The sequence below is a fragment of the Mugil cephalus genome, chromosome 4 (genome assembly GCF_022458985.1).
Source record: "Mugil cephalus isolate CIBA_MC_2020 chromosome 4, CIBA_Mcephalus_1.1, whole genome shotgun sequence".
Classification (NCBI taxonomy): Eukaryota; Metazoa; Chordata; class Actinopteri; order Mugiliformes; family Mugilidae; genus Mugil; species Mugil cephalus.
The window spans coordinates 26,503,322-26,531,186 of NC_061773.1; the positions used below are offsets into that span (position 1 = coordinate 26,503,322).

The window sequence follows — 27,865 nt, forward strand, 5'->3', positions numbered from 1 at the left end:
CTAAGAAGCTCAAAGCGTGCGTGAAGCCTGGAGGTGGAAATGTTGATTCAACTCTGAACTCTGCATCAGTATCAAAGAGAGACTGGAGATAACGTGAGGACATGTGTCTGAAAGATGAAGTGAACCTTTGAACAGAATAATGATCCTAAACTAACAAATCCACCAAGGAACAGCTCAGAAAGATGAAATGGAGCCCAGATTTAATCCATTAAATGCTGTGGAGGAATTTAAGACGAGCAGAAAACCTTCAAACATTTTAAACCTGGAGGAATTTATCTGGAAGAGTGAAAATGTCTCAGTTACACATAAAACCTACGAGAAGTTAAATCTGCTGAAGGTGCAGAAGGTTTAGTTCCTGGAATATTACATCTGTTGATATTTCTGTTCAATAGATGATTTAAAAAAGAAGAATTTTCCTTGTGGTGTTGTTCAAATAGACACATTTATCTGGAGACCAGTTTCAAAGAGCATCACATACTTGTTTGTCTAAATATGTTAAATGTGATGAACTTATTTCCTCCACAATGACTGCAGCTTCCTAACAGCTGCTTCATTCACTGCAGCAGAACTGAAGAAAAACACAATTAGTTTTTTACTTAAAGAGAAGATGGACATAAAATAGAGCTCAGAAAATATCTGAGTAATAAACAGGAAACACTCTATTTTATTTAATTCAGTTTTATCTGATTGAGAAGTTGATGATTTCACACAAATGTCTCTAACATGTGTTTTGCATCTTAGAAAAAACAACAGCAGAGCCAGTTACCCAAGGTGAGTCCTGATTCTGACGTTACTGAAGATCTAAACTATGTGATTTAGATTCACCTCTTGTCTTGTTGTTGAGTTTTATTTTCTTGACATCTAAATTATTTAAAACATTAATGGTTTCCAGTTTTATTGGGAAAATGAAATAAAATCCACTCCTGTTAAATCTCTGATCAGCTGCTTTTTCGTTCAAATTAATAATTACAATTAATTTGTAATGTGCACAGTTTCCATTTAAATTTACAATTCATGATCAAAAATCTCACTGAGTCAACTCCTCTGTAAACTACCGGACTCCACGACCATAAATTCTACCTTTTCTAAAATGTTCTGTTCTTGTTGACACGGTCAGAAATGTGGCTCCTTTCTGATCGTCCTCCAGTAAAACTCCAATAGAAGCATCATCAGATGAAGATGTCTCTGAGATGTAGTCCAGAGTCCATCCCAGCCTGGGCTCAGGGTGGAGAAAACCTCCAGACAGACTGTCAGACATGTTTTCACATCTCAGGATCACAGCAGGAGGAAAAGCACAAGTCACATGGAAAAGGCTAAAGTAGAGAGGCAGGACAGAGATTCAAAGCTCCTTCATACTGATGAACAACACGTCTCAGAAAGAGGAGGATGCTACAACATCAGCCTCCTCACTACTGACACCAAAACCTAAAGCAAGCTGTTAGCTGTGAACCCAAGCAGGAGGAAACTGGACATTAGATCCATGCTGACATCACTGAGCCTGCTTTTAATCTGCACTGATTGCTACAGTTTAGATTTCAGGACCATCAACACATGCTGCTGTTCTCTCTGACTGTGTTACATCAACTTCATGTCTTCTATTTCAGGGTTCTCTGTTGGAGTGGTTGCTGCTCTTGTTGTTATCATTGTTATTCTCGTCATTGTTCTTGCTGTTGTTCTTTACTTCAAAAGAAACCCTAAAGGTAAGTTTAAATAATTCTTTCTACCAATAAACTTTAACAACTGTAATGAAGATAAGTAAATTTACACATTCATGATATTTTGTATCCCATGTTGAGAGTTATGTTTTATTCTGTATATACTTGATATTTGAAGGATTTAGTCTCTTTAATTATTTGTCTTTCTATCTTCCTGCAGGTTCTCTATCAACAAGAACAAATTCAGGTCCTGATGATGGTCAACACCCTCTAAAAGCATGTAGTATGTCTGTTATTTAATGCGAGAATCAGTTTGGTGTTTCAGAACAAAACTGTGTGAACATCTGGTCTTATACATATTTCATATACATTACCATATTTCAGTTCATTTTCTAGGTCAGATCTATGTGTCAGAGCTTAATGTAGCTTAACCAGTTTAAGTTAAATTAAAGGCTTATAAGTTGTGACAACTGTGCTGTTGTTTTTATTTTTTATTTTCTCTTTTGTTTTGGTAATTCTTATTCTACCAGTAAATCTCATCAGACATCATCATCTTCTTCATCTTTTTCCATGTCCAGAGTCTTGACAGTAGTTTAGTGAGAAATGAAACCTTGTGTTCATGTTTCCACTCATGATGACTGAACCTGTGTGTGATTGCTGTAATCCTTCCTCCTGTTCATACTGATCCTAACATGGACAGGACACAGTCTCCAGTCCTCATTCTATTATCTGGACTTAATGTGAGGCTTTCAGCAGTCTGACTTCATCCACTGGATATTTGTCAAAGTTTTCTCCTTCATCAAACCAAATGTCCTTTCAGTCTTTCTCTTCCTTTAAGTTCTAAAGTGACAGTAACTTGTGAAGAGAGACACTTGATTTGAGTCTGACTGAGACTGATGAAGCTTCATCGGAACTTTACAATCTGGTTTAGTTCACAATGAGGATTGTGGCTTTTGACCACTATCACAGGAGGAAGTATGAACAAGAGGAGTGGATCAGAACAACGTCATTTATTTCATTTCTCATACTAAAACACTTTTAGGTGGAGGAAATGTGTTTGAGTCAGACACACAAATAAATGTTGTGTCAGAGGAAACTGAAGGTGAAATAATTGTGTTTTCTTCTGCAGACAAACGTGAAGCAGACAAATCTGGCGAAGCTCAACATCCATCATCAGGTAAAAATGATGCCGACAGGGTTTGAGTGATTTGTGTGTTTCTTCCTCATCTGTTTTTATTCCTGTGAAGATTACGTTGAGTTTAAGTGGAAACATTTGGTGAAAATTACCACATCTTCTTTTTAGTTTCTCTATAATCTTCCTAAAACACAAACATATTCTGTCAAATATAATAAAACTTACAATCCTCCAAACATTGAACAGAACAGTTTTAGTTGGAGCAAGTTAAACATACTCCCACAGTCTGACGCTCTTTAACCTCACTGGAACAATTAATGAATGAATCTGAGTCTGAATCAATAGAAAACTCACAGGTCATAATATTGATGAGATGAGGATTGATTGAGCTGAATAATCTCCAGTCCTCATTCTATTATCTGGACTTAATGTGAGGCTATCACAGGAGGAAGTATGAACAAGAGGTGTGGATCAGAACAACATCATTTATTTCATTTCTCACACTAAAACACTTTGAGGTGGAGGAAATGTGTTTGAGTCAGACACACAAATAAATGTTGTGTTCCTTCTGTGTTTTCTTTCTGCAGACAAACATGAAGCACTCAGACTAGAGAAATCTGACAAAGAACTGATCAACAATGAAGAGGAGACTATAGTTCTATCATCAGGTAAAACTGATGGTGACAGATCCTGAGTGATTTGTGTATTTCTGCTTTTATTCCTGTGGGGATTATGTTGAGTTTCATTGGAAACATATGGTTAAAATCTTTTTTCGTTCTTTATAAACTTCCTTAAACTTGCTTAAAATCCCATCTCTGTCAAATATAATGAGACTTAAAATCCTCCAAACACTGGACAGAGCAGTTTTACTTGGAGCAAGTTAAACATACTCCCACAGTCTGACAATCTTCAAACTCACAATTAATGAATAAATCTGAGTCTGTATCAATAGTAAACACAGGACATAATATCAGTGAGATTTAAATCATCCCTTCTCTACACACTGACAGCTGGATAAGACTGTAGGGATGAAATATATAAGGGTTTGACTGGTTTTGTCCTGGGTTTTCTTGTTATTTTTCTTCTTCTTCTCATACTCACAGATTTTGTCAACAGATCTGGCCTTGGACAGTCTGTGTTGACTTTAATTAATGTCGATCTTTATGCTGTGGTTTAGTTGAGGTGAAGAGTCAGATTGGCTCATTGAGTATATTCATTTAAAGGGGTCATAGAGCTGAGGCAGGAAAGTCTGGAGGAGGATTCAGAGCTGAGAGTCAGACTGTAGCTGAGATCTAGAGGCTTAAGGTTGTTTATTCTCTAAAATGAGCCAGTCTTTCATCTCAGTGGGTCCTTGTTTCCAGTGTGAGACTGTGCGTTGATTGTAACTAAATGTTTGTGGTAACAGCTGATCAGTGTCTACAGAAGCTTGGAGCAATTTGATTCCATTCCTCAGAACAGAACCACTTCAGTTCTGAGATGTTGGTGATTTTCTCTCATCAACTGATGCTACAACATTTCAACATTATTACTATTAAGGTCAGAACTTTGACTTGTTCCTGAACATTCATCTTGTTCTTCTTTAACCATTCTCTTAAAACTAGTTAGACTGAACCAGAACATTCAAGAGCTTTATTATTAAAATCTGATCCTCACGTTCAACAACAGAACAACAACAGTGAACTGTTAACATGAGAAGAATGACACCACAAAAAAAGATACATTCAAAAACAATAAATAAAATAAAAATGTGGCAAACATTGAGGAAGTAAGTTGTTCTGGAGATGAACATTTTACAGCCTGTTACTTCTTTTCATGAATTAACATAAATCTGTCATGTACAGTTTCAAACAGAAACACTATGCTCTTGTTGTTGCCATGTTTACATATATATAGTGTATATGAGGTATGTTTTTTATTTAGAGGTTCAGTTAAATATTTTTTGTCGTTAGTAAACAATAATTGCTGAATAAAATTGAAATATCGTTTCTTAGAATCTTGATCAAATATTCCGTTTAATTGATTCATTGTTTAATTGTTCCAGCTTGAATGTTAATAACCAAGGATGCACTTTCTGATTATCATGTATTTTCATGCTGTGCTTTATTATTTCTATCAATAAATTTAAAAAATGTCAAAGTGACTGTTTTGGATGTTTGTGTGTGATGATAGAAATAGAAGTGATTAAACTCTCAGATGATTCCTGTTTGGCAGCAGTTATAGGTGAATATGAAGTGACTTTGTTTTATATTATTTTTTACAGCCTGTTACTTCTTGTCATGAATATACATAAGTCTCTCATTTCAAACAGAAACACTATGCTCTTGTTGTTGCCATGTTTACATATATATAGAGTATATGAGGTACGTTTTTTATTTAGAGGTTCAGTTAAATGGTTTTTGTCGTTAGTAAACAATTACTGACTTAATTACTGACTTACAATAATTGCTGAATGAAATTGAATTATCATTTCTTGGAATCTTGATCAAATATTCAGTTTAATTAATTCATTGTTTAATTGTTCTGGCTTGAATGTTAATAACTAATGATGCACTTTCTGATTATCATGTAGTTTCATGCTGTGGTTAATTATTTCTATCAATAAATTTAAAAAAAAAAATGTCAAAGTGGCTGTTTTGGATGTTTTTGTGTGATGATGGAAATAGAAGTGATTAAACTCTCAGATGATTCCCGTCTGGCAGCAGTTGTTTTTAATTAAAGATGCTTTTGAAGCCAAGAAACATTCATCAATCATTTCTTTTCTCCTCCCAGAGATTTAGATTACATGTGTGAATTTAAAGTAGGAGGGTTTTTCATTGTCAGGAGTCACTCATGTTCGTCAGTGATGTTAAAGTCATGTCTGATCTTTGGAGAGGAAAAGGATCGGTGGTCACTTCAGCACTGGACAGCTCCTCTGAACCCATCGCACTTTTAAACGACTTTATTCAGCCTTAACACATGATTACAATTCTACAGTATTATAGTATAAAAGGGTCTGACTTATTTGATCATTACATAGATATAAACTTTCAGACAAAAAAAATATAAACCCAGAGATCGTTTTCATACATTTACCACTCAAACACAATAAGAGAAGTAAAAGAGTTCAATTACAGTGACAAAGAAACAACGATATTTGCATCTTTAATGTCAGTGAATACATTTTTTGTTTAATATATTTAAGAGGTTCCTTAGTAGAGGGCTGTTGGTCTTTGAGCCTATTCACTTATATAAGACAAATGGTGTTTGTAAGGTTATGAGATACGACTTTGTCAGAGGAGAGAGGAAAGGTCACTTCAGCACCGGACAGCTCCTCTGAACCCTCTCTACTACCAGACTAAGAAGGAGAGGTCACCTCAGCTCTGGACACATCAACTTCCTCTGTTTCTAGTTGAGGCTTTAGTTGCCTTTTCCCTCTCATGACAGAGATGAGATCTGCAGTGATGATCTGGAGTGGATAACATTACTATCACCAACATTTATTTCGCACAGGATGAGGTCCAGTATATGGATCTTCCAGGCTAGATCCTACCCAGGTATCTGAAGCAAAACTAAAACCTTGTCACCAGGTGAAAATGACTCCCAGACTTAACCTCTACACAACAAAAATAACAGCTCTTTCTGATTAATTTCAGTTATGTGAATACGTCAGTTATTCTGGTCATTGTTTTCTCGTGATAAACATCTTCATTGTTCCACTTAATATCTCACCTTCCCACCAGTCTCTTAGAACTGAAAATTAAATGCGTTCAAATTTCTTTCTTTTATGGACATATGAAAGAAGAATTACTATGATTTTTTCCTCCCATCCTGTTGTGACTAGATGCTGTTTCCAAGCACTGATTCTTCACCTGAAGCAGATTAACTGCTGAATACTGGTTTATTTATTGAAGGTGTTCCTGTTGACTGAGGGAGACTGAGACAAACTGAAAGTAACTGTTGGGTCTCAGCCCATTCAAAATGGAGGATAAGGCCCCATGGCCCTCTTTGTTCCCCAGAAAAAGAAGGCCTTTGGACTCAACCTCCCAGCAGCCTTCACATTTTCACACTTAGGTGTGGAACCTGTGTGTGACCCCCATTGTTCACTGTATGGCCAAGACCTCTGAGGTCATCAGGCCAATAGAAGGGAGAGATGCCTCTCTCTCTTTCTCTTACTCTCTTACTCTTACCGCTCTGACTCTTAGTGAGGAGCTGGCTGCTACTTGTCCCCAGCTCTCTCCAACTTCCATGAGGCCTGCACAAGGCAGAGGCCTCCACTGGACTGGACCTTGGTAGCGACGCAAGTGCCTACCAAGGAATTTAAGGACAGAACCAACTACCACGACACAAAGTCAAAACAGACAAACAAAACAGTACAACTATTCGACTCTTCAAGGAGAACCAAGGACCCTCCTCAACAAAACTGGAACTACACAGCCAGGACAGCTGTAGTTCACTTGTCGAAGGAGGATATTTTCCTCTCCTTCAGCCCAGGATCATTATACCGTTTGGAAAGGGTAGTTCACCTACGCACAAATCACATGACAACTTCTCACGTTTTGGATATTTATTTGGTTCACAGAGAATAGATATTGATTTCAGCACTGAGGCTTTGGTCAGTTCACCTTAGGCGTAAAAAGAACCAAAAGCCCCACTTCAGGGACGTACAGTGATCTTATTCTACCTAGACTCTGCCCGTAAGACAATGGGGAGGAGTACTGCCTCTCATGTGTCAGTGAGTTTCTATGTGTAGCCGATTAACTTTATCTGGTCTCCAGCATGTGAGATATTTGGGTGTAATGTGTCCTAGTCTGTGAGCAGCTGTAGCGAAGCGAAAGACAACGATTGATATGATGAGATAGCGTAAGTAACATTCTTCTTGATTCTTCCCAAGGTTATACATAGGCTGAAGGCCTTATTAACCCCTTTAAACCCAACACACTCAACAAGGACAACAACAATTGGACTTTGCAACCCAGCAGCAGCAGGACCAGCAAATCGGCACACTAACCACCATCTTTTCTTCTGGCACGTGACTGGGTAATGTAACTGGGCTTCATTAGCTTACCTGGCACATACCTTGACTAAGCATAGAAGACTTCGGTGACCTCGGCGGTGAACAAAGGACACACCTTTGTTCCCCTCCCCCCACATCACATGTGGTTGGCCTTACAGGCTGTCTTGGAGCCAGTTGGTTGTAAACCTCTTTGTCTCAGGACAAAACAACCATCCTCCATCTTGTCCATTCTATGAGGTCACACTTCACACCTCACACAGACTCACAGTCACACACACAATCATACACTCTTATTAACATACACACAACCACATGTGTACACAGTGTATGTAGCTCACCTTTGTTTAATGTTTTGTTGTTCATTTTCCAGATGTGTCCAATAAACTTTCTTTGAAACTTTGCTCATCTATTAATGTTGTATAAGAGTGAACATGCCAACCTCTACGCTGTAGATCTCTTAAATCCTTCAGGTTTACTACTGTTAATAAGGTACCAGTGTTTGTGACTATTAAATTAATTATTAAACGTGTTCTGTGTTAATAATTAGCAGACCCACCATTATGAGACTGATTTTGGTAAATTGGCTTTCTGGTGCTCCAAGGTGAATTTATGTCACTTAAATACTATTAATATTTTTATAGAGATTAATATTTCGATATTAATATTTTAGTAATTTGAAAGCCAATAACCCACCTGAGTGCACTGTAAATAGCGCCCTCTATGTGAAATAGAGCTCGACATTTATAGTGCATAACCTCGGCCGGCACCGTCTGTAGGAAGCAGTGTTCAAATCCCAACATAAATGGTGCTTCCATGAGAGGCATCATATTCTTACTAGAATATATTTACACCACAGTTGTGCCAGAGCACAACAGCAGTAACCGAATGCCTGAATGAAATCTGGGTGTGTCTGCTGCCTGTTTTTTGTCTTTATTGCTTGTAGAAGAGCTTGTGTGTCTTTCTTCTGAATCAGCGGTTTTATAAAGATAAAGTTTATTGTGTGTGGTACAGATTATGACGACCTTTGAGCTTCATTGGCTGAATAAATCACCTTGACATCAATATGATAAAGTAGCTGCTAAAGAAAAACAGAACTGTGGTGATAAACTGTTTTTATGTCTGAGGGATTTAGTTTCCACACAGCCTTAAGTTTATCATAAGGTCATAACTCGCACTAAAACCTTTTGGTCGTGAGTAAACCAGAAGCAGATCCACAGTGAACTCCACCAGTTGTGGTGTCTCTCCACTTGTTCTTCTCTGTGCCAAGTTCTTCTTTGGTGTTTGTAATCTTGTGTTACTTCCTGTGTGTTCCACACTTTGATTGTTGCATTGGTTTCTTCTTGTGTGCTCTGCCCTCTTTCATTTAACCTGCGTCTTGACCAGTATCTTTAGGGTTTGTGTTTTAGGATTATCCTGCCATCTCTGCAGCGCCTTAAGATTTGGTTTGCAAGTTTTTGTTAAATACGTTTAATTTCCTACTCCTGCCTCATTCTTGTGTTCTGCATTTGGGTCCAACTTTACCAGAAACCCTGATGTGGTGACAGTTGAATATCTGTGAAAAGAATAAAACATCACTGATTATAATCAAACCAAAGGTCTAATTATAATCATACTGATATAAAAACTATGAGAACAGTCAGAATGTTAGATGTGAAGTTAAAAGCTGTCATGCAGAACAAGCCTTTCACATGTTATTCACATTAAAAGTATAATTTAAACCCTTATTGCTTTTTGATCTGTTGATAAGACCAAGGCAGCTACGAAGGCTCCTTATAAGATAAGATAGTACTTTATTAAATAGGACAACAACATTAAACAGGCAACAAGCAACAAAAAGTGCCGTATCAAAGTACAGTACACAAAGAGACAGCAGTTGTGGATAAAGTGACAGTGTAAGTATGTTACGAATGGGCTTATCGAGGTCAGAGCTGTGTGCTGTTTACACTGCTGTTGTCTGATGGTAGTGGCACAAAGGAGTGTCTGAAGCGTTACTCATCCTGCACAAATAACATCTCTTCAGTGTAAATGTCTGCTCCTCTGATAGGCTGCATGTTGGTATCTCTTTATACTGAGGCAGAGGCTAAATCTTCCTTCATTCTTCATGTTCTAACATTTAGTTGATGTAGAAACAGCCCCAGAACTGAATTTAATGTATTACTAGAAACCACAAGCTCCACAATGACAGCTTTAAAAAATGGAGTTTGGAGCCAAAGTGAACACTGAACGTTAATCCTCTTGTTCAGACAGTTCATCTGAGGTTAGATTCTTCAGTAACTCATGATAGTTTCTCAGAGTTGTTGTCTATTAGATGAATTTCTCTCTTTAACTGGGTTTTATTCTCAGGCTGTGGTGGATGGAGGTGAGATGACGACCTTTAATAGACACACATGAAACCTCCTTTAATTTGGGGAAACTAGCCTTTAATGGTGGGCATTTTGTTCCGGTTTGTGTTGATGGTTCAGGTCAGATGTAGTCAGAAATGACTGAAAGAGGAAATGGGAATTAATAGTATATGTCAGATTCTGAGAACTAGTTTTCTTTTCTCTTTTCTCCACATTAACAGTCAGTGTGAAGAGCTGCAGCTGACTTTAGCCTCCAAGACTCCAGAGTGAAGTCTGCTTCCTCATCCAGATGGAATTCACTTCACCATGATCAGCCTGAACCTGAGTCCTTTCACCTTTCTGTGCTCAGTCATCGACTTTATTTCTCTGGAAATAACGGAGCTTCTGTTCTGAAGGATTTCACCGGAAGTGTTGGCTTGTTGCTTATTGTACATTAAGTCTAGAAATCGAAAGTGTCCTGGATGCGTCGGTTGAGCTGTGAGGAGTGGCCTCAAGAGTCCTTATATCTGAACAAATAAACTGGTGTTACGATGTTTCTCCTTCAGAGGACTTGGACAGAGATGGAGCTTCTTCCTCTCGTGTGTTTCTGTCTCCTGACCTGCTCTGGAACAACGTTTGGTGACGAAAGTGAGAGAATCTAATGGATGTTTAAGATCAGTTCTCTTAGTTTAGTGCGTAGGTCTGAATAACGGTTCCATTTTAATATAAATAAAATACATTTTAAAATGAAGAGAATCATCCTCCACCATAAAATATGACGCCCTTTACTGACAGCATCCTTCTGGTTCTTTCTACTGGTTCAATCGACATGATCAGGGTTTAGATGTTTGATATAATCTGATGTGTTTTAACACTGGGTGCGGCTGAGATGCGTCTCTGTTTACGGGAATTAAATGTGCAACGTTTATTTCAGATCATATTTATGTGTCCGCTATCTTTATTATGATATAATAATAAATAAAAGAAAGTTTAATCAGATTGTTGTCGAGTAATCTTCTGTAGTTTCTTTATACAATGTCTTTATTTCAAAATATTTACCCCTAAATAAACATTAACCTAAATAAATCCACAAACCTTTTTATTACTAAAATAAACCCTGAGAATAAAGTAAATGTTTTAGAGTTAAATCCACACTTCTACCAACTCTCTTAGTGTCATTATTGTGGTGTTGTAATGAAATAATGAACGGCGCAGACAGACGGAGTGGAATGAACTCACGTTTAATACCGACACAAGGTTACCTCCTGGAAAGTTAGAACAGACTACAACTCCCTGAACCCAAGCACTTCCTGTCTGAGCTTTAGCACAAAACACTTTGATTTTTAGGTTAAAACCCTCCAAGGTGAAGTCACCAGTCCTGTCTGTGTTCACAGTGGATGGAGGTGAAGCTGCTCTCAACAACAGCAGCAGACAACTGAAGTTAAACAGGGTGATGTTTAAGCCTTTAACCCTGGACGTCCCTTTATCTCTTATTAAAGCCTCTGTCATGTCAGGAGGAGCCACATTGTGCTACATTGTCATTGTTGTGATGCAGTTGCAGATTTCTTTAGATCAGGTTCAGTAACATCAGTGACTCGTTGTTATCAGGATGTTTGAAGGATGATGATTCCATTTAGTAAAAATGTCAGTTTTTCAGATGTTTCTCTGTTCTGCTGATGGAGACACAGATTTATTGTGTTTCAGACACAGAGCCAACATTGTTCAGTGTTTTTTTCCATGTGGAGATTTGATAAAAAGCTTCTGTTTAAAGGGTTGACATGATTCACATGAAGCTGATGTTAACATAGAAGTTCATCAAGTCAGGACGTGATGACCCTTTTAGCGTGTCAACTAGTTTTAATGACAGAGTCATGTTTGTTTTTGCCTGTCTCAGTTTTAAATATGAAGATTATTTATTTGAAACATAACTTCTATTCTAATTAAATTGTTTTCTTATGTGACCACACTTGAATGAGAACCTGAGCTTCCTCCTTCTTTCTCTCCCATGCATAAACATTTTTGTTTCTCATCTGATCAGAAATGCCTGTTAGTGTAGTTGAACTTATCTGGAGGATTATCTGATAGAAGAGCCTCATACCAACAGGTTCCCAGAAAGATTACTGTACTCTGCATCTGTACCTGGGCTGAGGGGAGGGGTTACACCTGCATTCATTGATTTTTCTGTCCACCTTGGGAGAAGTGTAACAGGCTGAAAACTCAGCAGGTATTAATATCAAACAGCTTCTAACATTATGAATCAGTGTGTTTAAGGTGGGATGGAGAAGCATTTCTGGAATTTAAAACTTTCTTATTTACAAGTGAAGCTCTGTGATTAAGACAGATTCAAGTTAAGACCACGTTCAGTCAGTGTTTCTCTGGTTGTCACTGACTGTCATCGATATTTTGTCCTTGTTCTTCTGAATAAAGTCCAGACGGCATCAGTCTGTTTCATGGAGTTCAGCTGCTCTATAGATTTCACATCGCTCTAACACAATCTGCCATCTAGTGGTGACTGGTGGAATCACCTCACATAGCAAATAGTTAACACAACGAGACAGTTGTTTAGTTGAATCCAGTTAATTAAAACCAGATGAACATTTAATGAAGCTGTTGTCCAGTTGTTAACTGAACACTCGTATGATTTCTATAGTGAAATATGATAATAGTGAAATATTTTCAGTATTCTAATAGAAAACCCATTAATGTTGGTGATGAAACATGTAAACTGTGTTACTGACTGATCACTCTGGATGTGAACACACTGATTAACACAATAAATGTTTTTGTCTTCCAGTCACCAAGATGATAGTGACAGAAGATGAAGACGTTATTTTACCCTGTTCCTTAGACTCTACCAACATTCGGTCTGATACCTTTGACTGGATGTGATGAAACTAATCACTGATTATTGGACACATTTATACACCAACATCTCTTTAGTTTGTACCAGTTTTAATCCTGTAGAAGGTTTGTAAATAGTTTTTATATAAATGAAGTGACCTGAAACTATAGAAAGTACATTTTTGACGTCTGGATGATTCTCAATACTTTATTTGTGATGCACTAATATTGATAAAGGTTTTGGTTTTAGCTGTTGTAGCTGTGTAGGTTAAAATCAGATGATCTTTACATCTCCATGTATCACTGATGGAGACATTATTAATATTTTCTACATATATACCAGTGATGTTCTTTATTTCCATTCTAATGAATCCAGTTTCAGTCAGTGTTTCTGTAATGATCCTCTGACATTGATTGAGGCGTCTCAGTCGTCACTTTCTCCTTCATAAAAGTACTTCAGTCTAATTCTACAGCTCTGTAGTGTCTCCTACTGCAGTTTCTGATGTTTAGTTTCATGTATGTAACAATTTGTGGCACTTTGATCTGGCATTTATTGTGTAATATTATTATCATTTGTTTTGTCCCCGATGATATTCTTATTTTTAGCCAAAATAATGTTCATTCTAAAAATGATAAGATGAAATTCTATTTATATGTCAAATTCAAACTATGCTGATAGGTTCAGTTCAGGTATATATTGATTTTTTATTTACATCTAAACACATTATGATCCACATATATAGAATCAGAAACGATGAACTTAAACATTTGAGTGTTATATTCCAAGTTTTTGTTTTTCAAGTTTTTATTTATTCTGTGTTCACAGGTTCATTTCCAAAACCATTAGTCACAAACCTTGATCAAACAGATGACCAGGCTCAACAGGAGTGTAAAGTTAAAGTTAAAAGATTCTTTTCTTTTGTTAAACACCTTTTGAATTATGTTGTTGTTTGTTCTGTTTTAACTCCATTCTCCCATGATACAAAATATTTTTGTTGTTAGGTTGGTAGAAATGTGTAAACATGTATTTAATAGTGAAGTTAGTGTTGTACTAGATAATATTGTATTGAGGTGTTTCTAATATTGTGGCCATCCCATATTAATACATTAGTGGAGCAGATTATTAAGAACTCCACTCAGGATAAAACAACACAACACATCACTGATTCTGACCTCAGTAGTTCAACATACAGTCACTGGCCAGTTTATTAGGTACAGCAGTGAATTCATTCTAATATAACAGTCCTGCTCTAAATCTAGTCTCCATGAAGGTTCTGGTGTTCAGCTTTAGTTTCTAAAAATCTTAGCAGTCAACTTTGTGACAGATCAGTTGTTTGAATGTGATCAGATCATTGTACGTCAGCATTTATTATTAATCTATTGTCTAGTTGCTGTTTGTCCTCCTCCCGTCTCTTCTTTTATATTTAAAACCAGAGACATGTGTCTTTGTTGTGCTACTTCTGTTAAACCGTCCATAACTTACTGGACATAGTCTAAAACAGAATCTGCCTCCAGGTGGATAGAAGTGAGTCTCTAGGGCAGTTGTGGTTTATAGTTGATTCACTGAAGGAAGCCATGAATGAGACACTCTCATATGTTGTTTTTCATGGGACTCCTAATAATTGTGTGGTTTCCTGTGTGTCCTGACGGTGAACCTCCCTGCAGCTGGATGCAGCAGCTGTTTGTTCCTTCACACTGTGACTGACGAGTTAGAACAACGGCCGAAACTGTGGAGACTGAATTAAAATGGCTTTAGTTCCAACATGTAGCTCTGATGAACAGAGGAGGAACTAAATATGTGACTCTGATGTGAACTGATCCAGAACAGAGTTGAAGTAGTTGATGATAAGAAGTCAGTGACATTAGAGACGTCACAGTAGTAGAGTTTATGAACACAGCAGTGGTAGAGGAGACATTAGATGGTAATGGTGCAGGTGTACCTAATAATATGGCCACTAACTGACACTGAGAGGATTCAACCCTGAAAATAAAACAAGTCCTTTTTTACTGAGTTATACTAAATATTATCAACATTATAAACACAGAAATTTAAAGCTTGTTCAAACTTCTCTGATCTAAATGTTGTGAAACAGAAACAGTGTTGTTGCCGTGGCGATGAGTTAATAAATCTGGAGTTAAATCTGCTTCAACGTAAGGGTGGTAAAAATATTGATATGGGAATATATCACAATACAACATTGATTTTGAACATCCCAGTTAGGGACAGGCATCGGTGACTTCAGGGCTCGCAGCCCTGGAGCTTGTGCCCTTTAAAAGAACCGGTTCCAACTGGTTCAGTTCATCCGTTATTAACCTTCATGCTTCTTATGAAGACTCAATGGCAGAGAGACTGAAACGGTAGAAAGTCTGGCTTCACTTCACTAGAAGGGACTGTAACAATGTAACGTGCAACTTATGCAGCACCATAATTTCAAGCAAGGACGACAACATCACCAACATGATGAAGCATCTGTCGACATGCGGCAAAATTCAAAACTGATGTTTGGAGACAGGAACTAATGAGACGGACAAATAGTACACAGTTTACAGACTGGGCTTCTCTCCAGTCAGATATTAAAATGACCAACTTGTGTCCTCATCTAATGAATATGAAGTATTAGCGTAGCAGCAGCAGTAAACTACACTGGATAACACAGTCTTACTTAGCTAATACACATGAATAGGCATTTTATTTTTACATCCGTTAAGTGGAGTGTTCAAGCACTGCCACACGATTTAGTTCAAGTACAATTATGAACTGTATGTTGATATTTAATTTATGGGAAACCATCATGAGCTGCTGAAGCCTCTGACCTCAGATGAACTGTGTGAACAGAAGGATGAAGGTTCAGTGTTCGCTTTGGCTCCAAACCAACATAAACACAGTCTAAATGTTGAGAGGATTTACAGGATCTATTTCATTGTTTCTGATCTGATCTCACTTTCACTTTGAAGGGATTCCAGGTGTGTGTGTGTGTGTGTGTGTGTGTGTGTGTGTGTGTGTGTGTGTGTAAGCAGCAACAAGTCAACACTTGTGGAGAAATCCTGCTGGAATTTATCAACAGTTCTGCAGCTGTGAAGAGGAAGGAACGGAGGCAGAGTTTTTCGCCCCCTCAGCTTTATCACTTACAATATGAATAAAAGCTTTTTGTTAGTGTGATAACAATCAGACCTTTGGTTTGACTATAATCAGAGATCTTTGATCTTCTTACAGATATCTGGTGAAGCTGAACCCAAATGCAGGACACAGGAATGAGGCAGGAAACTAAATGTCTTTAATGGAAACGTACAAACCAAAACTTAAAGAGCTGCGGGGATGGCAGGGTAATCCTAACACACAAATCCAAAAAAAAAAGTACGGAGAGAACACAGCAACAGATTGGTAATCTGCTTCAGATGAAGAAGCAGTGCTTGGAAACAGCATCTAGTCACAACAAGGTGTGGAGGATAAAATCTGAGTAATTCTTCTTTCATGTGGCCACAAAAAAAGGAGGGAGTCTCCAGTCTCAAGGTGTGAATGTTGTTGAAACTTCTTAGGGACAGAAGTCAAAACTGAATTATAAATAGATGGTAAATTAAATCTCAGTCCACCTCCTCTGTTTAAAGAAGGTTTTTCCACTTTGACATAGATGGCTTTCTTAACTCCTCTCTCAAACCATCTGTCCTCTCTGGCCAGGACTTTGACGTTGTTGTCCTCAAAGGAGTGTCCTTTTTCCTTCAGGTGGAGGTGGACTGCTGAGTCGTCCTCTGATGAGCTGGCTCTCCTGTGTTGGACCATGCGTCTGTGGATGTGTTGTTTTGTTTCTCCAGTGTACAAGTCTGTACATTCCTCACTACACTGAACCGCGTACACTACATTGCTCTGTTTTTGTCTGGGTGTTTTGTCTTTGGGGTGGACCAGTTCTGCCCAAGTGTGTTGCTGGGGTTGAAATAAACTGGGATGCTGTGTTTTTTGAAGATTCTCCTCAGTTTCTCCAACACACCAGCCACATAGGGGATCGTGATGTTCTTCCTCCTGCTGCACTCCTCACCTATCTAATATAGTTAGGTTCTTTTGTACACTCTAGTTTTAAATGGTAAATGGTCTTGCTTTTATATTGCGCTTTTCTAACTATTGGTACTCAAAGGGCTTTTACAGTCACAGACCCATCCACCCATTCGCTCAAACAAGCACAAACACATTCACACACCAGTGCCAGTGGAGCACTGGGAGCAACTGGGGGGTCAGGGTCTTGCTCAAGGACACTTCGGCATGTGGCACATTCCAGGAATCGAACCTCTAAACCTTCAGTTCGTGGACAACCACCCTGTTTTGTTCAATTCTGACTGCACTGGTTTCATCATTATATTTCGTGCAATAGTTTATTGATGGGGTTGCTCGTCCCGCTTGTTTCTGATCTGTGGTCCTGACCAGTATTCATGTCTAGTCATCCTAAACCTACTGTGGGATGATTAAAGGATTATTTTATTTTATACTCATTCATGCTGCTCCTTGCACTTTTAATTTCTCCACTTTCACTTAGAAGGGTTGTGGTTTCCAGGTGTGTGTGTGTGTGTGTGTGTGTGTGTGTGTGTGTGTGTGTGTGTGTGTGTGTGTGTGTGTGTGTGTGTGTGTGTGTGTAAGCAGCAACAGGTCAGTCAACACTTGTGGAGAAATCCTGCTGGAACTTATCAACAGTTCTGCAGCTGTGACGGGGAAGGAGCTTTATCACTTTCAATATGAATAAAAGCTTTTTGTTAGTGTGATAACAATCAGACCTTTGGTTTGACTATAATCAGAGATCTTTGATCTTCTTACAGATATCTGGTGAAGCTGAACCCAAATGTAGGACACAGGAATGAGGCAGGAAACTAAATGTCTTTAATGAAAACGTACAAACCAAAACTTAAAGAGCTGCGGGGATGGCAGGGTAATCCTAACACACAAATCCAAAAAAAAAGTACGGAGAGAACACAGCAAGAGATTGGTAATCTGCTTCAGATGAAGAAGCAGTGCTTGGAAGCAGCATCTAGTCACAACAAGGTGTGGAGGATAAAATCTGAGTAATTCTTCTTTCATGTGGCCACAAAAAAAGGAAATCTGAAGATGTTTTGTTTCCAGTTCTAAGAGACTGGAGGGAAGCTGAAGTTCATTAGGAGAAACAACCCAAAACTCCCAAAGTGGATATACAAAGACCAGAACAACTGAGATCCTTCCCGTGTTCTTTCATATGACTGAAATTAATCGGAAAGAGCTGTTATTTTTGTTCAAGGGAGTAAATGTCTGGCAGGACAAACTGTAATATCATCTGTTCCAAAATGAGTTTGGTTGTAATGGTGTCCATGCATTAACTGAGTGTCTGCAGAGATGTGTGCAGCCCTGAATGAAAATAATCGTCAAAAAGCCCTGTGATAGAATGGACTGTCCTCTCACCCAATGACAGTTGGGATAGGAGAGGAAAAGTGGTTACAGAAAATGAATGAATGAATAATTGTCAAACACAAGTAGACACTGTTCTTGGAGAATGTAATGGAATTTTATGTATCCTAATGCAACCTTCCTTTGTATCCTTGCATGAAATGTAAATTAACTGCAGAAGATACTCTGGGGGCTACATTTCCTGTTACACAGATGTTATTTTCCCAATCTGTGTGGAATTCTGTCTGGATTCAACCTGAACTGTAGTGTCAGCTGGGGACAGTTGCACCTGGAGAAGCACAATGGGAAGAAATAGCCTACGATCCTGAATCCAGCGTTGAGTGTCTCTTATTGTGTGGCTGCGTGATGGTACAGTCGCTTCACTAGACAGCGGGTGTCAAACTCAAATACACAGTGGGCCAAAATTTAAAACTAGGACAAAGTTGAGGGCCAGACTCGATATTTATTGAAACACTGAACAAAATTCATCATATTTTCCCTTCTCTCCAGATATATAGTGATAAACTTAGTGATAAACTGGAAATTCAGTGTTTATTTTCGATGTAAACCCTTTTTCACAGGACAGCAACAAAAACAACAACAAAGAAATACTTTTCTTCAATGAAAATTCAACTATTAACAATCCTTGCCTTGCAATAGTGCAATAGTCTGTAAATTCAAGATTCAAGATCATTTTATTGATCCCCACAGGGAAATTATTTTGTCCAGGAGTCTCAGGATAACAAAGAACATACGTGAATCAGACATAGACGTAGGAATAAGAGTCGAAATGAAAATAAAATAAGGTAAAATAAAATCCACTGACAGCATTACTTTATATTATCAAACATTAAAGCTCAGGGCAGCAGCAGCAGCAGCAATAAAATACAACATGTCTGACAGGCCACAGGCTCTTCCTTCAGTCACTGACAACACTGCCACCTACTGGAGGGTGTGAAGAATGAGCAGCAAACTTTCATGAAGCTACATTTCAAGTTTAACCCTCTGGATCCCAAGCCGTTTTTGGCCGTTTTTGGCCGTTCTTGGGATCCAGAGGGTTAAAGACCAGTGTTACGTTTCCATTTATTTGGAAACAGTAACGCTGACAATCAACAAAGAAAAACTCAGAGATAATGGGAGGCAGTTAAAGAAAAGAGATTTATTTACAATAGACAACAGACATAGGTTTCAAACAATGTGGGGGGAGAGAGGGACCAGTGGGGCTAGTGCCAAATAAAATAGACAAATTACAATCAAAACAGGCCTAGCTCAACTTTATCTGTGTGGGGAAAAAAAAGAAAAGGCCTGACTGTCCTGGTTACAAAAACATCCGAACATAAAGAAAATAGAGTTGTGGCAACAACCCATGACCTAATGCGATAACATAGTCTGTCTACGTGTGCAGATGTAGAGGGTACCCCAGTCTTACCTTGGTCCCTAGTCCCCATCACAAACCTACCTATCTCACAAAGAAGTCAGAGAGAGAGAGAGCAACACAACAGAAGCTTTTCAAAGGTCCCTCCTTCTCTGATTGGCTGGAGTATGAGCCAGTCCACAGCTCTTCACACAGGCTGGCAGCCAACCTCCCACCTCTCACCTGCAGGACGACAGCAGAGACAGCAAGAGAGAGACACACACAAACACATAACAAGAACGTTTAGTTGAAATGTTTCTCCACAACCATCATCAGGAGCCACTGGTTCATCTCTTCACTGAGACTGAGAGTCAGTTTCCTCCATGAGAGAAAAAACTAACGCTGCCTTCAAATCAAACTCAAATTACAAGTTGTGTTTATTGAATGTTTGGTTATTTAATGTAGGAAATGTTAAAGTCATATTTAAAAGATGAGGCCGTTGTGAATATCAACATTTACCTCAGACGTGATTTAAAATTAAATCTCTATACGACTTAATTACAATATATAGATTAATATATCATTTAAACACATCACAACTCCTGAACTTGGACCTCACACAAAACTTCCAGCTACAAGGTTGTTAACACCACAAGACTAAACCACAACTACTACACAACAAATAAAAACTTAAGTTAAACAAAGTCACTCTGGAAACTAAAGTGAAAAGTAACAAAACTCTAATGAGTCGACTGATTGAACCAATCACAGCTGCTGTTTGATCCCAGAATAAGACTGTAGCTCAGACTGAGATAAACAGCTGATTTACACTCAGACGTCAACACAACAATGAAACATAGAATGATATAAAAGTGTAAAAAGACTGAACTTAGATTGTTCTCCTGGAGATGAAACAACTCTCTGTGTTTATTGATGTGAAGTTAATGAGTCAGTTTGAGCCTATAACGAGTTTCTGAGACCTCTGCTCCACCAACATCATCAACACTTCACTGAAAAACCTGCTGACAACAAGAAGGAGACTTGTCATCTGCCCCCTGGTGGATTTATCCAGGCTCTGCACCCACTGGCTTGTACAGGATGGAGTTTACAGATTTATTTATGTTTTCACAGAAATCTTAGTTCATTTTCAAAAGTTTACATTAAAAACATAATTAATGTTCTGCTGCTATTTCGATATGAATAATTACTTCATTAAATCAACCTTCAACTTCATACTTAATACATTATGTTATAGTAAATCATTGGGGATTAAATGTGAATCTCTGAATAACTTTTATGTATTAACATGAGTGAATGTAAATATTTTATTAATGAGTTAAAAGTGTATTCAGAGGTTGAAGAGGCTCCTGCTGACCCAGCACCAAGAAACACGTCATGATTTGAATCTTTACTGAAGTAAAAGTACAAATAAATACTACAATGAAAAAATGGTCTGAGTTCAAAAGTCACTGAACAAATAAGAAAAACTGGGAAGTTTAAAGTATACAAGTTCACAAAACTAACAAGACTAAAGAGTGAAGGGTATGAAAGATAAATAATAAAATAAAATAGAATAAATACTGAATACTGAAGTATCGGATTACACAGATGATGATTATCATATATTGCGCAGAGTTGTGCACTGTACATAGTAAATAACAATAAATGAAAGTATAAATGAGTATAAATTGTAGTTGTTAGCGTCTTTAAACTGTAGCTGCAGTAGTAGAGCAGTTGTTCTTAGTTTGTCTCCAGCCCTGACAGTCTTGGTTGTAACAGAGCTGCAGCAGAACGTGGAGTCAGATGTTAACATGTTGGTGTTACTGGACGTCTCAGTCTGCTCAGTGAAGCATGAACCTTGTTAAGTGGAGAATATTTGATGTGAACAAAGCTCATCAATAGAAGCATCATCAGATGAAGATGTCTCTGAGATGTAGTCCAGAGTCCATCCCAGCCTGGGCTCAGGGTGGAGAAAACCTCCAGACAGACTGTCAGACATGTTTTCACATCTCAGGATCACAGCAGGAGGAAAAGCACAAGTCACATGGAAAAGGCTAAAGTAGAGAGGCAGGACAGAGATTCAAAGCTCCTTCATACTGATGAACAACACATCTCAGAAAGAGGAGGATGCTACAACATCAGCCTCCTCACTACTGACACCAAAACCTAAAGCAAGCTGTTAGCTGTGAACCCAAGCAGGAGGAAACTGGACATTAGATCCATGCTGACATCACTGAGCCTGCTTTTAATCTGCACTGACTGCTACAGTTTAGATTTCAGGACCATCAACACATGCTGCTGTTCTCTCTGACTGTGTCACACTAACTTTATGTCTTCTTTTTCAGAATCATACACTAGATGGATTGTTTTTGCTGTGGTTGTCAGTGTTCTTTTTCTGGTTGCTCTTGGTTGTTGCTGGTACCAAAGATTAAAAATAAGAAAATATGATGGTAAGTTTAACTAATTGTTATTCTACCAGTAAATCTGATCAGACATCATCTTCTTCCTCTGTTTCCGTGTCCAGAGTCTTGACAGTAGTTTAGTGAGAAATGAAACCTTGTGTTCATGTTTCCACTCATGATGACTGAACCTGTGTGTGATTGCTGTAATCCTTCCTCCTGTTCATACTGATCCTAACATGGACAGGACACAGTCTCCAGTCCTCATTCTATTATCTGGACTTAATGTGAGGCTTTCAGCAGTCTGACTTCATCCACTGGATATTTGTCAAAGTTTTTTCCTTCATCAAACCAAATGTCCTTTCAGTCTTTCTCTTCCTTTAAGTTCTAAAGTGACAGTAACTTGTGAAGAGAGACACTTGATTTGAGTCTGACTGAGACTGATGAAGCTTCATCTGAACTTTACAATCTGGTTTAGTTCACAATGAGGATTGTGGCTTTTGACCACTATCACAGGAGGAAGTATGAACAAGAGGAGTGGATCAGAACAACATCATTTATTTCATTTCTCACACTAAAACACCTTCAGCTGTTTCTATCTTGAAGACTTTCACCACTCATCCTTGTATACTTAATATGTTTATTTTCTTTCCTTCAGCTAGTGGTGATGCAAATAAAGAAAATGAATCTCATCCACTGAAGTGACAGGAGAGTCGACAGCTGGACCAACCTGATTCATTCTAGTCTGTTTTTATTCTTGTGAGGACCACTGAAACTATTCAGTGACTCATCTTTTCTTGTTATTCGGGAGATTGTTTTAAAGTTCAGGTCTAGTTTGTTTCTCTGTTAACACTGAGGTGCTGGTGAAGTTTGAAGTTGTGTCTCTTGGTTTCTTTTTTTTCTATTCTGCTGTGTCTCATTGTGACTCTTGATGTTGCCGATTTATCTAATTCATGCAGGTGGTATAATCTCAGAGGACAATAAAAACCTTCCTCTGGTCTCTGAGGACATTATACTTCCTGGATAAATGAGATCAACCTGCAGAGGAATGAAATAACAACAACAAAAGCAACGTACAGTAGAATTAACATGAGTTGTAGAGAGATGAAAGTAAAAGGAGTTTTTTTGTTTTGTTTTGTTTTCTTTTATTCATAGTTTAATTCAAGCTGCAGCTTTTTCTGATCACACTCTTGGTCATTGTTCAATGAGTCAGAGAAAAACACCAGACTTTACTAAAGCTGTTGCACTAAATCATATCATTTAGAGTTGAATTTAATGTGACTTTGATTTATATTGTTTTATTTGTTGCTTTTTTTATCTGTTAACATGAGTCTCTCATGTACAGTTAAGAACACAAACATTACACTCTTTTTAACTGTGATATTTGAATATATATATGGGAAATGTTTTTCATTTAGTGGTCCAGCACAAGATTATTTCTTCCTGTTGATGAGTAATCGATTAATGATTCACCTGTTTCTTCAATGAATTAAAAAATCAAATGCACGTTTTCCTTACAACCTGTCTATAATCCAAAGGGAATGACTTTGAATAAAATCGAGAAAAATCAGCTGATGATTTTAACACATCACAACACAAGTATTTAATTTAATCAATTCATTGACGAATGACTTCAGCTCTGATTTTGTTAAGTGATGATGCATTTGTTGATCATCATGTGGTTTCATGATGTGCTTTATTATTTCTATCAGGATGTTTAAATAATACATAACAATAATCAAACTGTTTCTTTGTGAGATCAGACCTTGAAGAGAGAAATGAGGCCCCCTGGTGGCTGACTGTAGTACAGGACATAAAGCCCATTCTCTTCCTGTTTGGAAAAGGAATTTTAACTAACAAATGAAAGTAAATGTCAAATGATGTGCCTGAAACACACACACAAAACACTTAAGGGACAACAACTTCACACTAAAAAGACATGAACAGCACAAGGCGTTGACCTGATACTAAGCGAAGCTGACACAACAATATTGATAATGTGTTTTTCCACCATTTGATTATTGTATTCATTTCTCCTTGTGTGCTCCACTCTCGTTCATTTCACCTGTGATTTGTGGAATTGTGTGTTAGGATTACCCTGCCATCCCTGCAGTGCCTTAAGATCTGTTTGTAAGTTTTCATTAAATACATTTTGTTTCCTACTCTTGAACTCATGTGACAGCTAGGGCTCATCTTCCTGAAGCTGAAGAGGAAACAATCTGCGGGGAGGAAATTAAACTGAAGTTCATCAAGTGTGTCTGCAGTGAAGGGAGGAATTATCATACATCTGAGTGGGACAGACTAAAAAAGTGGTCTAGTTATAATTATATTCATACAGACTGAGCTCCTTGATAAACGCTGCTGTAAATGTGTGGAGGTTAATCCAGCTTCAGATTTTATTCTGAGGTTCTCTGAAAACTATTTAGACTCAAACAAGACATTCAAGAGCTTTATTATTAAAACCTGATCCTCATGTTGAAGAACACCCAAAGGCTACAGTAAATGTGAAGAATGACACCACCATGAAAGATACATTCAAAAACAGTGCAGACAAAGTGGCAAACAGTAACTTAAATATTATTTAGAGGTGTAAATAAAATTACTTCATTTTGTGAATTAACAGCAACAACAACAAAATTTACAATATTGATGTGAATACATTTGTTTAATAGATTTAAGAGGTTACAGGACAGATGGTTGTTGGTCTTTGAGTCTATTATCTGATATCAGCCAAATGGTGTCTCTAAGATTATTAAATATGGTTTTGTCAGTGATATTTTTTAATTTTTGATTGGTATTCAACGTGTGTTACATGTTGATAAGCCCTCTTTACTGCCAGACACAAGGAGGAGTCACTTCAGCACCGGACAGCTCCTCTGAACCACTCTACAATAAGAGGTCGCTTTCGCTCTGGACATATTAACTTCCGCTATCTTGGCATGAGGTTTTGCTCCCTCTCATGGTACAGCTTCAACATGTTGACATGACAGAGACGAGATCTGCAGTGATGATCTGGAGTGGACAAGACCACCAATATCACCAATATCACCAACATTTATTTTGCACAAGATGAGGTCCAGTATGTGGAGCTTCCGAGCTAGATCCACGGATCTGAAGCAAAACTAAAACCTCGCCACCAGGTGAAAATGATTTACTTTTGTTTTGCTTGTCAAACCGACCTTTCATCCCTGCTGGGCTGTCTATCTGCCAGGTTGAACTGCCAAGAACACACAAAGAGACGACCTGAAAGTAATTGAACGTCTGAATTAAATCTGGATGTGTTTGCTGCCTGTAGTTTGTCTTTATTTCCTGTAGAGGAGCTTGTCTATCTTTCTTCCTCTTTCTTCCTGGTTTGTAAAGATAAAGTTTATTGGGTGTGGTACAGATTATGACGACCTTTGAGCTTCATGGCTCAATAAATCACCTCGACATAATAAAATAATAAAGTAGATAAGCTGTTACAGCTGGGAAGAAACAGCCGCCACTGGAAGCCAGCCCTTCAAAATAAAGTTGGAGAGATTAAAAGTGCAAGAGGAAAGTGTTCTAATAACTTAATGGTTGGTAAGCGAGGAAAGTAAAATAATAAGAGTTCAGTATTATTTGTCCATTTCTAAAAGCAGACGTTTCCAAATATTAATGAATTTATTTTTAATGTGTGTATGAGGACAGGGGTTCAACAATTACAGTTTACAAAGTTGGTCCCACTCTGGTTCTAAAAGAAATTGTAAAAATCTCTAGTGAACTACATGAAATGATCAGAACAAAACACAAAAACTGTGAAATACACCCAGAACAGCACAAAGCACGAGGTGTTGAATAAAAATTAATTAAAAGAAAATGAACCAGCAGCAGGTTTGACAAACAAATGGCTGATGGATGCTCAGAAAAATATCCAAGAAGAAAAAATGTGCAGCAGATAAGTAAAATACAGGCATGAGAATATGAGTGAGTTCTTGTTCAGACCTGTTTCAGTCTCACAATCAGAATCAGAAAAATTAAGCTTTATGATCATCAGGTAATGACAGGTTTAAATGTAATTACACACACAAGTAATTAAATAGACAGATGACGAAAATATGAAGAAGAACATGATGAGTCTTCACTGGAAACCTTAAAGGACGGATTCAATGAAGATGGGGTGAAAAGCTACAGTTACTGAGTTCACATAAAGAACATGATTCAAGAGTGTTTGTTAACAAATTCTGTTCACATATTTAGCTTCAAATGTAGATACATCTGATGACAGAAGATGAGAATGTTCAGAGTCTCATTTATCTCTTCACTCTGAGGCTGGCCTTGCAGCTTTACCTCATGTCAGGATAATTATGATATTATACACCTACTTGGTAAAACATTAGGTACACTAGTGCACATGAATGTGTTCTAATATAACAGCCCTCCACTAAATATTCCTTCATTCTTCATGTTCTAACATTCAGCTGATGTAGAAACAGCCCCAGAAAGGTGAGAATTCACCTGGATGATCATTGTGGAGGATCTAGTTTGTGTTGCTGTTGAACTGGATTTAATCTCTCACTAGAAACCACAGGCTCCACAATGACAGCTTTAAAAAACGTAGTTTGTTCTGGAGTCAAAGTGAACACTGAACGTTAATCCTCTTGTTCACACAGTTCATCTGAGGTTAGATTCTTCAGTAACTCATGATAGTTTCTCAGAGTTGTTGTCTATTAGATGAATTTCTCTCTTTAACTGGGTTTTATTCTCAGGCTGTGGTGGATGGAGATGAGATGACGACCTTTAATAAACACACATGAAACCTCCTTTAATTTGGGGAAATGAGCCTTTAATCGTGGTCATATTGTTACGGTTTGTGTTGATGGTTCAGGTCAGATGGAGTCAGAAATGACTGAAAGAGGAAATGGGAATTAATAGTATATGTCAGATTCTAAGAACTAGTTTTCTTTTCTCCACATTAACAGTCAGTGTGAAGAGCTGCAGCTGACTTTAGCCTCCAAGACTCCAGAGTGAAGTCTGCTTCCTCATCCAGATGGAATTAACTTCACCATAATCAGCCTGAACCTGAGTCCTTTCACCTTTCTGTGCTCAGTCATCGACTTTATTTCTCTGGAAATAACGGAGCTTCTGTTCTGAAGGATTTCACCGGAAGTGTTGGCTTGTTGCTGCTTGTACATTAAGTCTAGAAATCGAAAGTGTCCTGGATGCGTCGGTTGAGCTGTGAGGAGTGGCCTCAAGATTCCTTATATCTGAACAGATAAACTGATGTTACGATGTTTCTCCTTCAGAGGACTTGGACAGAGATGGAGCTTCTTCCTCTCGTGTGTTTCTGTCTCCTGACCTGCTCTGGAACAACGTTTGGTGACGAAGGTGAGAAAATCGAATATATATCTGATATAATCTTTACAGTGTCTGGATGTGGATGTTTCACATCTGTTATCTTAGTTCTGTGAGTAGGTCTGGATAACGGCAGAATGCACCTGCTACTTTACGTGACTTAGTTTAAATATGATGCCATTTACTGACAGCATGCTGCTGGTTCTTTCTACTGCTATAATAGACATGCTCAGGGTTTGCATGTTTGTTATAATCTGGTGTGTTTTTAACACTGGACAACAATTTCACACTCCGACCCAGCTAGCAGAGGTAAGCGGCAGCAATGAGGTAGTGGAGGGAAAGCTGCGAGCCGTCACTGGTTCTGAATCGTTGTAGAAGCTTCAGCTCAAAAACAAGTTCTGTTCTACTCCCATGAAGACTGATCTCTGAAGGGCAGAGATTTATGCTCCTTTTTTT

At 38.0% G+C, this 27,865-nt stretch overlaps 1 protein-coding gene across 8 annotated transcripts in view; it reads left to right on the forward strand.

Annotated features, from left to right (window-relative positions):
- Positions 1-27,865, forward strand: part of LOC125006971 (CD276 antigen homolog) — a 62,198-nt gene that overhangs the window by 24,060 nt on the left and 10,273 nt on the right. For 4 of the 8 annotated variants that reach the window (XM_047583513.1, XM_047583514.1, XM_047583517.1 and 1 more), the window contains 5 exons: positions 742-771; positions 1,605-1,700; positions 1,876-1,938; positions 2,785-2,832; positions 3,378-4,926. The exons of 1 other annotated variant lie outside the window; for it this stretch is intronic. In XM_047583513.1, coding sequence (XP_047439469.1) covers positions 742-771; positions 1,605-1,700; positions 1,876-1,938; positions 2,785-2,832; positions 3,378-3,484 — 344 coding nt within the window. In that variant the 3' untranslated portion in view covers positions 3,485-4,926. Of the gene's footprint in view, positions 1-741; positions 772-1,604; positions 1,701-1,875; positions 1,939-2,784; positions 2,833-3,377; positions 4,927-5,010; positions 5,417-26,876; positions 27,443-27,865 lie in introns of those variants that run through there. 3 more of the 8 variants (XM_047583515.1, XR_007112625.1, XM_047583518.1) reach the window with 3 other exon arrangements.